The sequence below is a fragment of the Theropithecus gelada genome, chromosome 18 (genome assembly GCF_003255815.1).
Source record: "Theropithecus gelada isolate Dixy chromosome 18, Tgel_1.0, whole genome shotgun sequence".
Classification (NCBI taxonomy): Eukaryota; Metazoa; Chordata; class Mammalia; order Primates; family Cercopithecidae; genus Theropithecus; species Theropithecus gelada.
In genome coordinates, this window is record NC_037686.1 from 3662924 (window position 1) to 3677962 (window position 15039).

Consider the following 15039-nt stretch of genomic DNA (forward strand, 5'->3'; position numbering starts at 1 on the left):
CAACGCCCACCTTCCAAAGAAGCCAGACAAGTGAGCAGACTGCTAAAGGCTACACCTGCCTTCAGAACAAATGGAGCCACAGTGGAGTGGAGCAGGTAGAAAGAAGCAAAGCAGCAGGCCCCAGGAATCATCTTTTAGTGTGTTGTAGCTTCAATGTTCAGACAATGTTTAGATGTTCAGACAGATGGTCAATACTGGCCTTCCTGGGAAGGGCCCGAGCTCATTCTCACCATAAGTGAATGTGGCATTCAGTGGGCCCTTCATGCATGAATGAATAAAGGCATGCATGGATTACAGCTTGTATAATGGAAAACAGTTGAAGATGGTTTATACTAAAACACTTAATTAAAAAAATATTTTTGCTAAAATGACCTTTACCAACATCTGGGAGACCACCATCTCCACCTTGGCCTCTGAGTAAAGAGAAAGGAGAATCACTATATATTGTGTGTATCAAAACATCACTATGTACCCCATAAATTTGTGCAATTATTATGTGTTAATTTTAAAAAATAAAATAAAGGAAATTGGAGAGAGGTGAGAAAGGCACTATTCCCATGCTTCCAATACATCCAAAGTTTAAAATCATAATATTGAAAAACAAATGTTTAAACCAAAAAGAGTAAAATGTCACAGATTAACACAGTCCTGTCAGCACCATACATTTAATGAAATGATGTCATATGGTACAAATCTCTCTTTCCCAGTCCAAATATAGGCTTCTTGAGGGTGAGATATGCCTTGGAATCTACAGTCTTTACATCCCATTGTGGAATAACCCAGACACTCAATGAAAACCTACACAATAGGATCAAAGTGCCCATATCTTGTGAGTTTTTCTTTTTTGACTCGGGAAGGAAATCACAATTAACTTCCTGGTCTCCTGCTACAACACTGAGTGTAGAAAAGAAAAACGACATTTTAATACTAGACTCATGATGTTTAGTGCAAAGAATGCACTATCTCTGGTAAACTCGATTGGACCCTAACTTATAGGCTAACCTGCTGCCCCTAATTCTGTCGTGACTATGATTCCTCCTGGGGATATCCAGGAAAGCCTCCTAAAATTGCTTCCCAGCCTCCGATGCAGGGTGGTTTATTGCCAGGCAGAGAGGAGCCTTCCAGTTAGGAGAAAGCAACCAGGGTGTGACAGGAGCAGGGACCCTGGGCAGCAATGGGGCCGGGATGGAGGCTGGGCTAAATGAAAGGGGCATTTCACCACAGGTTACAGAATTGCAATTTTACTTAATTTGCAAGAAGAGTCTCACAGAAAGTTTTCAGGAAATGATACGATTTGCTCTGTACCTGTATCACTCCCTGCTAGCATATTCTATGCTAGCTCTGAGGGTCAAAGATAACATTCAAAGAGATCTATTGAGAAACTATCACAATAATCAAGATAGAACATATTAAAAGCCTATGCTAGGACAGTGGAAAGAAGGTGAAAAGGTTTGAGAAATTCAGAAATAGAATTTCCATGGTTTGGTCAGTGCTTGAAAGGAGCTGAAACGGGCTCTCCAATTTGAAGCCTGAGCCTCTGAGAGAATGCAGCACAGGAATGGCATTGCTAACAAGGTGCAACACCATTTGCATGCCAGAGGGGACTTCAGCACACCCGTTCCGCAGCTGTAAATCAAGCTCTGGTCTCGGGAAAGCAGTCAGGCTAGACAATAGTTTAGAAGCAGCCAGACACCCAGAGGCAACAGTTGAAGCCATAAAGTTGGATGAAATCAGAAGGAAGGTGGTGTACTGAGGAGGAATAGGAACACACATTTGCAGGAAGTACCTGCATTTAAGCTCTAAGAAGAGCCAGCAAAGGAAAATGAAAAGGGCAGTAAAAGGAGTGCAGAAACCACAGAGCCAGCTTCTGGGCTGGAGGAGTGTCCACGAGGGAGGGGGGGCCCACAGCTTTACCTGCCCTCTGGGAGTGGAGAGTGGAAAGGGGATAGGCTTTGAAAGTGCAGAGCTGGGGGAGGGACCGAATTCAGGTGATCAAGTGACTACATCATGATTCTCATTTAAGAATTTATTTAGTGAGAAGGGAAGAGAGGGTAGCTTGGAGGAGAAAAAAAGACAGCTGATCAAAACTAGAGAAGATTTATGCATATAGGTAGGTTGATGGGAGGGGTAGAACAGTGCAGGGGTGATTTTAAGATGAAAATAAAAACAAATAAGCAAAAAGCTTGGGGCGTGCCTTAGCAATGAGAGAAAACGTATGCGCACATCCAGAGAGAAGCGAAGTGAAGGAGAACCGACAAAGCTGCCACCTACGGTCCGCCAGACCCACCTGGGGACACCCGTTTGGGCACTGGGTTCTCAGAAGCTAATTCAGGGCCTCAGACCCTACAAAGTCAAGATGGCTGGATGGACCCCGATGCATGAGTCATTTCAAAAAAAGCCAGTTAAGAGCTTCACTGAGGGTTGAGTAATGATTTCAACATCAAGGTCAGGGATACAGAAAAGATAAATCAAGCTGCCGAAGTGGTGGGGTCAAGGAGAGTCACCCCAGCAGTTTTGGATCAGATCTTCTCATCAAAGCAGCAAGTCTCCTTTAATTGGGTGATTCAGCTCTTCCAGCCTGAGCTGGTTAACCCTTAACTCCCCTGTTAGAACTTACTCTTGAGATGCAAGAATGGGTTTTGGAATAGGACACAGGACGGACCTCCACATAAATGCACTTGCCCTCTTTACATCCCTTAAGCCCTCCATGCTCCTTCTGTAAAAGGAGAACAATTCTGCATCTATCTCAGATTTGTTTTGCGCATAAAATGAAATACAGTTTGAAAGTAGCTCCTGGGAAATTTTCACTCATCATGGATCTCCTTTTCTTCATTCTTTGACTATGTGCAGCACTTATAATGAGAGGAAAGAAAGGAGAAAACAGTAGTCGCTAATCTTGGACTTCTGTCTCTCTTGATCAGAAAGTCGTGGGTAACTTTCTTAACCTCCTGTGTCTGGGTTTCCTCACTTGTAAAGTGGAGATAATGGTGTCTGCCTCATAAAGGCTGTTATAAAGATAAAAAGAGATAATATGATGCAAAGCCCCTAGAACTGCGTCTGGCACACAGCAAGCCCCTGTATTCATGTTGGCTGTAACTGTTTCTGAGCTCTTACTTGGTGCCAGAGTCATAACAATTCTTCTGTAGCATCGACCCCACGGCTCCACTTGGCAGGCACCATGAGTGTGTCGCCTTCCATGTGAATAGCATTCCCAAGAGCTGCCCGGGGCTCCCCATGTGAGAGCCTCATCTCACGCACCCTCTCACTTGGTCCTCAGGACACACCTAGGGACAAATACCACAGGCTGACAATACTTTATACTTTGGGGGCAGATGTTTTCAGAATTCAGAACTTTGGATTTTACAAAGTAAAATAGTATATCTATCACAGAATATTCCAGCAGTCAGGGGGAGGATCCTATCATCAAATACGGTAGTATTTCTGCAGCTAGATACACAAATACTCACTCCTGGTTGGATAAATAATGATTATAAATAGCATCACTTCAGTTCCGGTTTGGTCCCGCTGCCAAATGGGTCCATGTCAAACTCAGGGGAAAAAAAATCTGTTTACAAAGTTTTTTGGATTCTAAAAGTGTGTATATGTGTGCTTATGAATTACTACCTGCATTTTACATATGAGGAAACTGAGGCTTAGAGGGACCAATCTGCTAAAGGTCTCACTGCCAGCAAATTACAGAGCTGGGAGTCAGACATGGGTGGTCTGACTCTAGATCTCTTAATCTAATCTGCACACTGCATTGCCTCCCAAAAAAAGAAAAAGGAAGAGAACAAAAAAGAATGTACCAACTAAAAACCACAATGAGATACCATCTCACGCCAGTCAGGATGGTGGTTATTAAAAAGTCAGGAAACAATAGATGCTGGCGAGGCTGTGGAGAAATAGGAACGCTTTTACACTGTTAGTGAGAGTGTTAGTTCAACCATTGTGGAAGACAGTGCGACGATTCCTCAAGGATCTAGAACCAGAAATACCTTTTGACTCAGCAATCCCATTGCTGAGTATATACCCAAATGATTATAAATCATTCTACTATAAAGACACACACACACCCCTATGTCTATTGCAGCACTATTCACAATAGCAAAGACTTGGAACTAACCCAAATGCCCATCAATGATAGACTGGATAAAGAAAATGTGGCACATATACACCATGGAATACTATGCAGCCATAAAAAAGAATGAGTTTGTGTCCTTTTCAGGGACATGGATGAAGCTGGAAGCCATCACTCTCAGCAAACTAACACAGGAACAGAAAACCAAACACTGCATATTCTCACTCATAGTGGGAGTTGAACAATGAGATCACATAGACACAGGGAGGGGTACAACACACACCAGGGCCTATTGTGGGGTGGGGGGTAAAGGGGAGGGACAGCATTAGAACAAATACCTAATGCATGCGGGGCTTAAAACCTAGATGATGGGTCAATAGGTGCAGCAAACCACCGTGGCACGTGTATACCTTGGTAACAAACCTGCACATTCTGCACATGTATTCTGAAACTTAAAGTACCAAAAAAACAAAGAAAGAAAGAAAGAAGAATTAAAAAAAAGAATGTAGCAACTAAGAGGACAGGGAAAAGGAACCTTCCCGGCTTCAGGGCAAAGGCTGAACCCTATGGCATCATCATAACCACTCAGTTCCCTGTCCTAAGTGTCTTGCAAACAGTATTTTCACTTCACGTTGACATTAACCTCGTGATGTGGATACTATTCCCATTTCACAAGAGGTAACTGAGGTTCACAGAAACCAAGTAACTTGCTCAGAAACATTTGATGAGTAAGGGGTGGGGCTGACTCCCCAGTCTCTGGTTCCTACCCATGTGGTCAGAGTGCCTCCTCCAGTCACGCTGCCCTGTCTGCAGTGAAAAGAACTCCTCATTCTTGCCATTCTCAGTTGTCTTGTCTTTCCCCTTCTCTTTGTTCCCTCCTTTGTAAGTTTGGTAATTGCAGAAATCTCATGCAGCATGAAAAACTAGTCCCCACCTGACTCCTAGCAGCACTCAATAAACACTTGTGGGATGGATGGACGGATGGACAATCTTACAAAGATAGGTGATAAGGTGCTTATCCAGGAACTCATGAGTTTTCTGTTCCCCAACACACCCTCCCTCATTGCCAGATGTATAGTAGGTTAGACCAGAATGATCCCACATCCCAGTGTGCGCAGAACTAGCCTTTACTCCTGCTGTCCCAGCAGCGCTTTTCACTCTCTAGTGTCCCAGACTAGGGGAAGAGTCTGGAACTAAACAGAAGATTCAGGAACCTAAAAGGGCAAGCCTGGGTGAAGTTGCTGTCAAGACACACTCCACCCACCACCCTCCTCCCCCTGGCTGCAGCAAGAAAAGCACTGGAGAGGCCCAGGCAGCTGACACTCAGATGCCATCTAGGTAAGGCCCTGGAAGGCAGGCCCAGCCCCAGCTCTCCAGAAGGGATCCAGTCCCAGCTCTCCTCCACCTCCTGGAAGGGGACCCACCTCCAGTTCTCCACCACCTCCTGGAAAGGGACCCAGCCCCAGCTTTTCACCACCTCCTGGAAGGGACCCATCTCCAGCTCTCCACCACCTCCTGGAAGGGACCCATCTCCAGCTCTCCACCACCTCCTGGAAGGGACCCATCTCCAGCTCTCCACCACCCCCTGGCAGCAGGGCTGAGCACTGGCCCCCATCCAGGCTGTTACCATGGAGCCATAGCTATGGAGCTAGGAGGTTCACACTCCCATCCGGTATCTCCCAGGTGCTCTAAATAGGGCAGGGAAGTGAACCTAGGGAGCCAAGTGTGTAAGATGCGGGGACAGAGAGACCACTGTGGACCCTGTGACCAGAGGTGAGAGTGGGCATGGGGCTGATCACCAGAGACCAGGCTGGATGAATCAGACCTTCACAGAAGGCAAGAGGTGCCAATGAGGGGCAGTAATTAGCACATCCCCTCCCTGTGGGTGCAATAAGCCCTCCAGAAGCTTCAACACGTCCTTCTTACCCATTCACTCATCCTGGAAGAAAGGGCAGAGGGTTACATCCTGAAAACAAGCTGAAGCCTAAGACAATAGAAGCCACTGTGAACAACTGGAAGACTACATTCAGCTTTCTGCATCAGACAGAATGGGGCTTGTGCCACATCATGAGGCCATCAAGCAGCACACGGAGAGGCCCACCTGGTAAGGAACGAAGGCTTCCTGCCAACAGCCAGTGAGTGAGCCACCTCAGCAGCAGAATCCCGGCCCCAGTCAAGCCTTCAGATGACTGTAGCCCCAGATGACATCTGAAGACCCCTAACCAGAACCACCTAGCTAAGCCATTTTCAATTTCCTGCCCTCAGAAACTGTAAGATGATAACTATTTATTGTTTTATGCCAATTTAAGTTAGGGGCAAAACAAATGTGTTTTGCAGTAATAGATAATATTTCTGTTATACGCACACACATAAAGGTAAAATTAATTTCCAGAAATAGAAAAACAGAATTAGTGTTGGGCAGGCCAAGGAGGGTGGATCACGAGGTCAGGAGATTGAGACCATCCTGGCTAATATGGTGAAATCCCATCTGTACTAAAAATACAAAAAATTAGCCGGGTGTGGTGGTGGGCGCCTGTAGTCCCAGCTACTCAGGAGGCTGAGGCAGGAGAATGGCATGAACCCAGGAGGCGAAGCTTGCAGTGAGTGGAGATCGCACCACTGCACTCCAGCCTGGGCGACAGAGTGAGACTCCGTCTCAGAAAAATAAATACATAAATAAAAGAAAAAAGAAAAAAAAAAAGAAAAATGTAATTAGTGGCTCATAGGATATGATAATTTCAAATGTTTTTGACATACATTGCCAAGTTGCTTTCTAGAAAGATTATACCAATTTATACTCTAACCAGCATATATGGGACTGCCTATTTTCAGGATACCAGGCAACACCTGGTGTTATCTTTTCAGTTTTTTAATAGAACACTGGAATGGAAGGGAGAAGATGGCTTCACATATGTACAAAAAGCCAGTTGCTGCAGTTACGTCTAGAAACTGGAGACGAGACACTCTTGGAGATGAATGCTCACGAAATTGGGATGAAGTCTGTCTCCTCTTCCAACCTGCAAGTCTTGCTCTCTGGACAATACCTGCTAGAACAGGAACTATTTGAAGGAACAGGAACTATTTAGAGCAACCACAGGGAATGCTGGAGTCCAGTTGAACACAGCCTGAGCTCCTTGTCCTTGCTCTCCAGGGCCCCCTCAATCCACCAGAGTTGTTTTGTAAAAATGTGCAAGTTGCCATGAAGGCCTCCCAGCCTCAGGGCATAACTCCTCAGACACTGGTTCTATTAAACACACCCCGAGGTGAGACGCAACAGTCCTGCGGGAGGGGGTAGTGGAAACCCTGTGCAGAGTGCTATTGACATAGCAAGTCTGGGCTGCACAAAATCTGCCATCTGAATCCAGTCACGGGATGATTTCCAAAACCATCTCCCAAAGTTGCTATACACAGGAAACTGCTTCTTAGCAAATGCAAAAGAAAGGCATGTTTTCTCATAAAATTGGAACACCAGGTCTCTTGTTGGTGATGAGTGTTTCTAGTTTGATTACATATCGGAAGCATTTCCTAGCAGGGGCCTCGGACAGCGTCTCCAATGCTGAGAACATGAAAGTGCTGCTTCTCTCCTCTTCACCTCCCACTTTCCCAGTTATCTAGATGTCAAATGAAGCTCTGCAGAGAAAACATAAACCCCACAAGGGCATGAATGTGAAAGTGTGTGTGTGTGTTTGTTGGTGGCAGGTAGTGGGGGCTGAGACAACGGAGGAGAGGGGATGGGAGTGAGTATACCTCATCAAAGTAACTGACTTGGCAAATACACTTATGAAATCTTTCTTGCATGTTAAAGAAGTCACCCTCATCCTTTGTTTTTTCTTGTCTCCATTCCCCTTCCTCTCTGAAAAACAAAACACACAGAAAAATATAAAGGCGAATAAAACACACGCGTTGAAATGATCGAATGTTATCCTTTTGTCAAATTGGCTTCATATTTCTATCATGAAGTAAATCCTACAAATGACAGATCAAATGACAGACATGACAGAGCATCTGTCTACAATGACAAGACAAGATCAAATGACAGACATGACAGAGCATCTGTCTACAAATGACAGAGCAAAGAGTTACTTTGCTCTCCCTGATCCTGTTCACTTCTCTGCCTCCCCTCAGGTAAGGACCATCATGAAGTTCATGTTTTAATTTCTAATTCTTTTAGCACACAAACACATTCAAAAACAATGTCTGTAGTTCTATGTGAGTTGACATGCATTAGTACTTATTCAGCTTGCTTTATTCACTCAGCCAGGGCCACAGGTTGGTTGCCCAGGCTGTGCACTGCAGTTCCTGAGGGTTGCATTCATACAGGCCACTATGATGGCTCTCTTGGGGGTGTGCAGGATGGCAGCCTGCACTCCAAATTCTGTTTCTGAGATCCACGTTGATGCCTGATAGTGAGTTCATTTTCATTACCTGGTAGCTTTCATCATGTGGCTGGGCCGCATTTCATTTTTCCATTTCCTTAGTGGAAGGCAACATTTTGCTATTGCAAACAGTGTTTCAGAGAATATCCTTATGTATGTCTGCATATGTACAGGTGCGCACATTTCCCTGGGGAATCATCATTCTCTGTTTGAGTTAACTGATTTTTAAAACATGATTCTACTGAACATTGTAATAAGAAAAAGACAAACTTGATAAAACTTAAAATATTTATTAGTATGAATCAGTGTGTGTTAAACCAAAAATAACAGATACAATTGGGCATTGTTGATGGAAATGCTTTACTACAGAACAGAATACATGGCGGAAAGGTCCTAGCTGACTGCAGCGGTGTCTTGTATGTGCGAGAGCTGGGTCCGGCCCAGACAGAAGCTCTTTACAAAAACACGAGAAAAGGGAGCAGTTTGCACAACAGGGCAGCGCCATCGGATTATGGGGTCTGGTTTCGAAATGATGTTAAAACGGTAAGCTAGATACCCAATCGGTCTGAATACAGCTTAGAGCCCTTTAATTTCTAAGCTAGCTCACCATTCAACTTGCCATGAGCATTGCAGAACAGTGAGAACTGAAGCCCACACAAAAAAGCTCAGTTTCAGACATCACATGTCAAGGTCATTGATTGTAGAGGAAATATTTCAGTCATCCAAACCTTTCTCAGAAAATGAACTCAGTTTCCACTGGGGCACAGCCCTTATTGTTAGCTAAAAGTTAGTTTCGGGCCTTCAACCTTTTGGTCTGCAAGGTAACGTCATATTCAACAGCCTAATGTGCCATTTTTAACCATAAAATGGCAAGTCAATTATGTGGCGACGTATAATGCTTGCACAACTCCACTGCCATTCTTGGAGATTTCCACTGGGAAGTCATCCCTCTGAGAAGCCATGGCTACCTTATATTAACACATGGCTAGGGGCCAAACTCAGCCAGTGAAATGGATTATATGTCGCGGTAACACATATACAATCATATTTACACAGATACACACTCATGCCACGCATGAAAGAAAAAAAAAAAGGGAGAAAGAACAAATTTTGGAAAACGATGCCAAGGATGCTACATCACATGAAACTACATGACTTTTTTTTGGCAACAGAAATTTCCAGGCCTTTACATAATATTATGTGGTTATGATTCAATTATTAGACAGCCAGGAAGTAATCCCAAACCAAAACAAAGGAAGGCTGTAAAGCCTCATTGTAGAAAAGGCCTCAGCATCCACAAAGATACGATGTTTATGTGAATCCCAGTGTGCCCAAGTGTGATCTCCTCTCTTCACCGGCTGCTCTGAGTGCTGATGAGAATATATATATTGTCCTCTGACTGGCTTGAATAGCTAAGGCAATACAGAAAGGTAACAGAGTGGTTTCACACCCTCATGTGCCTTTGAAATAAAACCATGGGCTCATTAGTGGGTAGCTCACTATGTGTGGCTAAGACTAGACATTTTATGCAAAACACAACCACTGCAAACCCAGCCCAAAGATGCAAAACTCTCAGCTAGGATACTTACCCCTCAGCTGAAAACCTGAACAGCTGTCAAGAGATAAACCCAGGTTCTCAGGGAAAACTGGATGAGGAAAGGTTACAAAATAAGCCTGCATGTCAGCTGGAAAGAGGTCACTTCAATTTTCAACTCGGTTTTTTTTTTTTTTTTTTTTTTACCTTTGGCAAGGGTATGATCATTTCTTGGCCTGCAAGCACAATCATGCCAATTATTAATGTGGACAAGGTGGAAAAAACCCTAAAAATCCTTGCAAAAGGTCTTGCCAAGACATCCAAATGCCACTTGCTAACAGTTTTTGAGGTACCTATTTGGGAGAGCCAAATGGAACTCTTGAAGCAAAATAAATGTTTTCCAGCCTTCACATCCTAACACTGTCAATGAACTCTCTTAAGGTGAGTGACATGGAGGCGTGCTGAGTAACTGAAGTGCCAGGTCTTTAATCCAAGCAGCTCATGATCTCTTTCCTGACTTTCACGATATAGATTGTCAATAAAGGTTAGCTGTCCCTTGAATGCTCATGGCAAAGAAGGTACCAGCTGGCCCTGGTTAGCACACAGCATGATTAACCATTTCTTAGCACCAATCCTAATGTCCTTTAAGAATCACCCCCTAACATAAGCCCTGGCAGGAAATCAACTGCTTCTTGATCCCAACTTTTTATGAACGTTAGAATGGTAATAGAATTTGAATTTTCAGTAGGAATCAGTTCTCTTCCTTTCCACACTTTTTTGTCCGTTACTTCCTTTGGATTCAAACATCTTTAATTAATTGAGCAGACAGGGAATCTGAAAAGGAAGGTTTTCATCGAAGCCCAGTCTCAGTTCCTTGGCATTCCAGGGTCGGACCTCTGGTTAGCCCTAAAACCTTTCTCCTCAAGCTAGAAACATAAAAATACTTTTTCTGATTTTGTAGTTTTTTTTGGGTCTAGAATTTTAAAGTGCTGATACTTCCTCTGGCTGGTTTTCCTGTAACCTATTATTAATTGCTATTATTAGAAGTTTGCCCAATGATTTAGATTCAAACATTAAATTTAATTCCAGTTAATTCTCTTCCCCTAGATACGACATCAAGAGATATTCTCTTAGTAAAGTAATACTATGTGCATTAAATTCTCTAAGAGAGGAGGAATGTATTCCTGCGGAGGAGATGCATGTCAGGTGGTCTCTTGAACAACGTGTATATCCTGCATCTCTCACCACTTACATGGTAATTACTTAAATCACTCTTTCAAACTAGGCCACCCGATCCCAAAATTATATGCAATAATTTAGTTTGATTTGGTTTGTTTGGGTATATATGACCATAACTTAGAAAAATGTTCACCAATTCAAAGTGGTGTAGACAACAGTTTCTAATACACTTTTCCTGGCTTCTGTAATAGCTCAAGTCTCAGTCTGAGTGGCGCTCCACTGACACGTCTCTGATTTCCTTCTGAAAAGTAATAAATAAAGGCTTGCTTCCAAAGCTAGCTAAAAACTAACCTCCTGAATTGAATTTGCTTTTCAGTGAAGGTTGGTTAGGTAACAAAGGCAATGACATCGAAGTGGTTACTGGAATTTGGATAGGCAGCACAGGAAATCCGAGTGGAACGCCACTTTAGAATCCCACACACATAAGAAGGCAGTAAGACTTTTGTACATCCAAGAATTTTTAAAGGTTTTTTCTTTTCTTTTTTTTTTTTTTTTTTTAGCAAAAATGCAACTACTTCCCTTCTGTGTGCATTTCATACACTAAAGGCCATTTTGTGGTGGTGTGGTGGGTTTTCCCAGGGTTTTCTAAAATCATTTTCAGGAACATTTCCTGCCCCGCACCCTGCAGGTCTTCCAGGATGCAAAGCCAGTGTGCTCACTCTTCTCAAAGTGAGGTGCCAGGCCACCGAGCATAGCGTCCTCCAGCAGCGCACAGGATGTGGGCTCTGGCTTCTTCAAGTACCATGTACCACGGACCACGGCCCTTGGGTCAACAGCACCGGCGGCTGGCTTGACTGGTTGGCTTCACAAGTTTGATCCCATTGTTTCCATTTTCATGGGGGTCCAAGGGTGGGATCTGGCGGCCTAGAACAAAAAGGAGGCCAAGGGTGAGTTCCCTTTCCCACAGCCAGCACTGCACACACAGATTTTCACCCTGCTTCAACACTCCTGCTTAATGTTTGGGCTCTGCAGAAAATAGAGGCGCTCCCAGAGGGGCTCCTTTCTCCTTCCTTCCTTTCCTCCCTCCCTTCCTTCTTCCTATGCTTTCCTCCCTAGTTCTGCTGCATAAAGCCCAATTCATGGGCTTAGGAAGTTCAGGTGAGGAACAGTCCAGCAGTTTCTCGATGGTGTGGATCTCCTGGACTAGGAAGATCCACTCCTGGGGACAGTTCCCACCCAGCCTCGGCTCATCAGCGCACTCTTCCCTCCCTGCCTTCCCACAGACCCGTCCTGATTTAATGAGCAGCTTTCATGGTACCGTGACTTCAACAGTAACAGTGAGTACTCATCTATCTTTTCTGCTTCTCAAAATAGAAATGGATTTGAATTGTAATCTTCCTAGCAATGTCATTTACTAACACTCAGCTCATCATCCCTCGTCCTGCCAAGGCATTTAGATCATTAACTGGAAAGCTCTACAGAGACACTTTTCATAGGAAACAGTATTTTAATGTCATCCACAAAGTAATCTTATTTTTACTTAACTTAATTTTAAAAATTATCACAGAGTCTCTATAAATAAACACAAAATAAAAATTAATCAGGCAATAGAAGGGGCCAGGGAGATGATAGCTAAAGGGTATGGGTTTCTTTATGAGGTGATTATTCTAAAATTGACTGTGCTGATGGCTGCATGGATCTGTGAATATACCAAACACCACCGAATTGTACACTTGAAATGGGTGAAATGTATGGTATGTGAATTTTATCTCAATAAAATTGTTCTCTGAAAAAAGGCAATGCAATCTGGAAATAACCTTAGTAGCTCCCAGTTTTCAAAGATTTTCACAAACACCATCCTCACCTCGCCCTGTGAATTTGACACAATGGTCGTTATTATCACCATTTCACTGTGACTCAAGAACTTGAGCGCTTTGCTGCAAGTTCCATCAATAATAGGCAGTAGTAGAGCTGGTGCTTTGATTATAATCTACACCTTGATTTCCTCATGGGTCCCAAGGCCTGTGCTCTTCCCATTAAACCACATTAGCTCTCTCTGCTACTTTTCTATCCCCCTTGAAAAAGGCATGAAACACTAGCTCTAAACTGAGGATTCTGTTTTATTCTTGAGACAGGGCCTCACTCTGTTACCCAGGCTGAAGTGCAGTGGCTTGATCATGGCTTACTGCAACCTCGAATTCCTGGGCTAAAGGGATCCTCCCACCTCAACCTTCTGAGTAGCTGGGACTATAGGTGTGCGCCATCACACGCCCCGATAATTTTTTTTTTTTTTTGGTAGAGATAGGGTCTTGCTATGTTGCCCAGGCTGGTCTCAAACTTCTGGCCTCGAGTGATCCTCTCACCTTGGTCTCCTAAAGTGCTGAGATTACAGGTATGAGCCACCAGGCCTAGCCTAAAATGAATATATGTGTGTGTGTGTGTGTGTGTGTGTGTGTGTGTGTGTATGTGTGTATATATATAGAGGCTAGTTAGTGTACTTGCTTGCTAAGGAACCAGTAATTAGAAGTGAAAGGGAAATTGGTTCTAAAGACGAGGTCTTTTTTTTTTTTTTTTTTTGGTTGTGCTATTGATTATTTTTCCCCACCACATCTTAAAAATCACACATGGGCGTTTGCTTAGAGAACAGTACAGTCTAAGAAAACCAGTAAGAGGAGAATCTGAACACACACTGAAAGCACGGAATACTGACCATGTGTTGAGCCCTGACAAAGTCTTAATGCAAGTGGATGTTACCCAATGACCATAGAGAGAGTCAAAAACACCCCAGGAGAGGTGCATTTCCACAAGGGACATAAAGAGTTGATTTCAAAGGTAATAATACACTGCGTAGATCAGATGGTATGGACAGTCACCAAAGCTTCATTAAGCATAAAGATTAAGGTCACCAGCATTTAACTCCAAACTCAAAAGTAATAGTAGAGATCTTCATCTGACGATGAAGCAAATGAAAAGTTTGCAACAATTTCTGCAGCTGTGGCTTTTGCCATTTTGTGTAGCCAACAGAGATCTACGGAGCTTTTGCAGGTCATCCCCAAAACACTTCAGTCCTAACCCAGGAGCAAAGGAGACCGTAAGTATGATTTTCCTTTTCCAGACAAGCTATTCTTTTAAATTGATCACAATTAAAAGGCAGTAAACAAAACGCCTCTTCTACTTGGTCAACCTTAAGTGATAAATAGAGAAGGAAGTCTCCAATGACTACCAGTACTCTTTAAAGATCTAGCCAAGTCAGATCTTGCCAATACAGAGTTACTTACTCCTAAAGAGAAAGGGGTGACAGTGTTGAGTTACATCATTATTGAAGTTAGTCATATTTCAGGGGCCTCCTGAGTGTGTTACACACCGAGGAGGACTTTTGCTTTTGCACCTGAAATATTTTTGGACAGTACTATAATTCTCGTGGGTATAGCTGTTGCCCTAGTTAGCCAAGAGCCAAGAGCTGTTTACTTATCAGTAAAAGGAGTTGACATTTCAGCATTTTTTACAGTATCAAAATCAACATCCTATGCTAACATCAACTTTGTGGTGTCCTTATGCTAACTCTAATGTTAGCACAACAGCATTAGCTTTTTAGCCCTCCACGACTTTACTTCCCTCATGTCTTGTTTCCATAAGCTTTTTGCTTTGGAAAGTATATAAATTAAAGAAAAAATTTATATGTAAGACAGTTATTAAAATGACAAAAGTATAGTGAAAATCTAGAAACAAAGAGCGTACAGATAGCAAAGTAGGATGCCAGGACGGTCTGTCCACACCTTTCCTCGCTTTCTGCCACCTCCTTCCTCTTTGCTGCCTCTCATTTCTCTCCCCAGTCAGCAATGAGCACTGATGCCTAGAATGCAAAATTGAGG

The 15039-nt window shown here is 43.4% G+C and overlaps 1 protein-coding gene across 1 annotated transcript in view; it reads right to left on the reverse strand.

Annotated features, from left to right (window-relative positions):
• Positions 1-8728: 8728 nt before the first annotated feature.
• Positions 8729-15039, reverse strand: part of RAB31 (RAB31, member RAS oncogene family) — a 149010-nt gene continuing 142699 nt past the window's right edge. Inside the window, exon 7 of the mRNA XM_025364959.1 lies at positions 8729-12091. Within this exon, the coding sequence (XP_025220744.1) occupies positions 11997-12091 (95 nt within the window). The 3' untranslated portion in view covers positions 8729-11996. The remainder of the gene's footprint in view (positions 12092-15039) is intronic.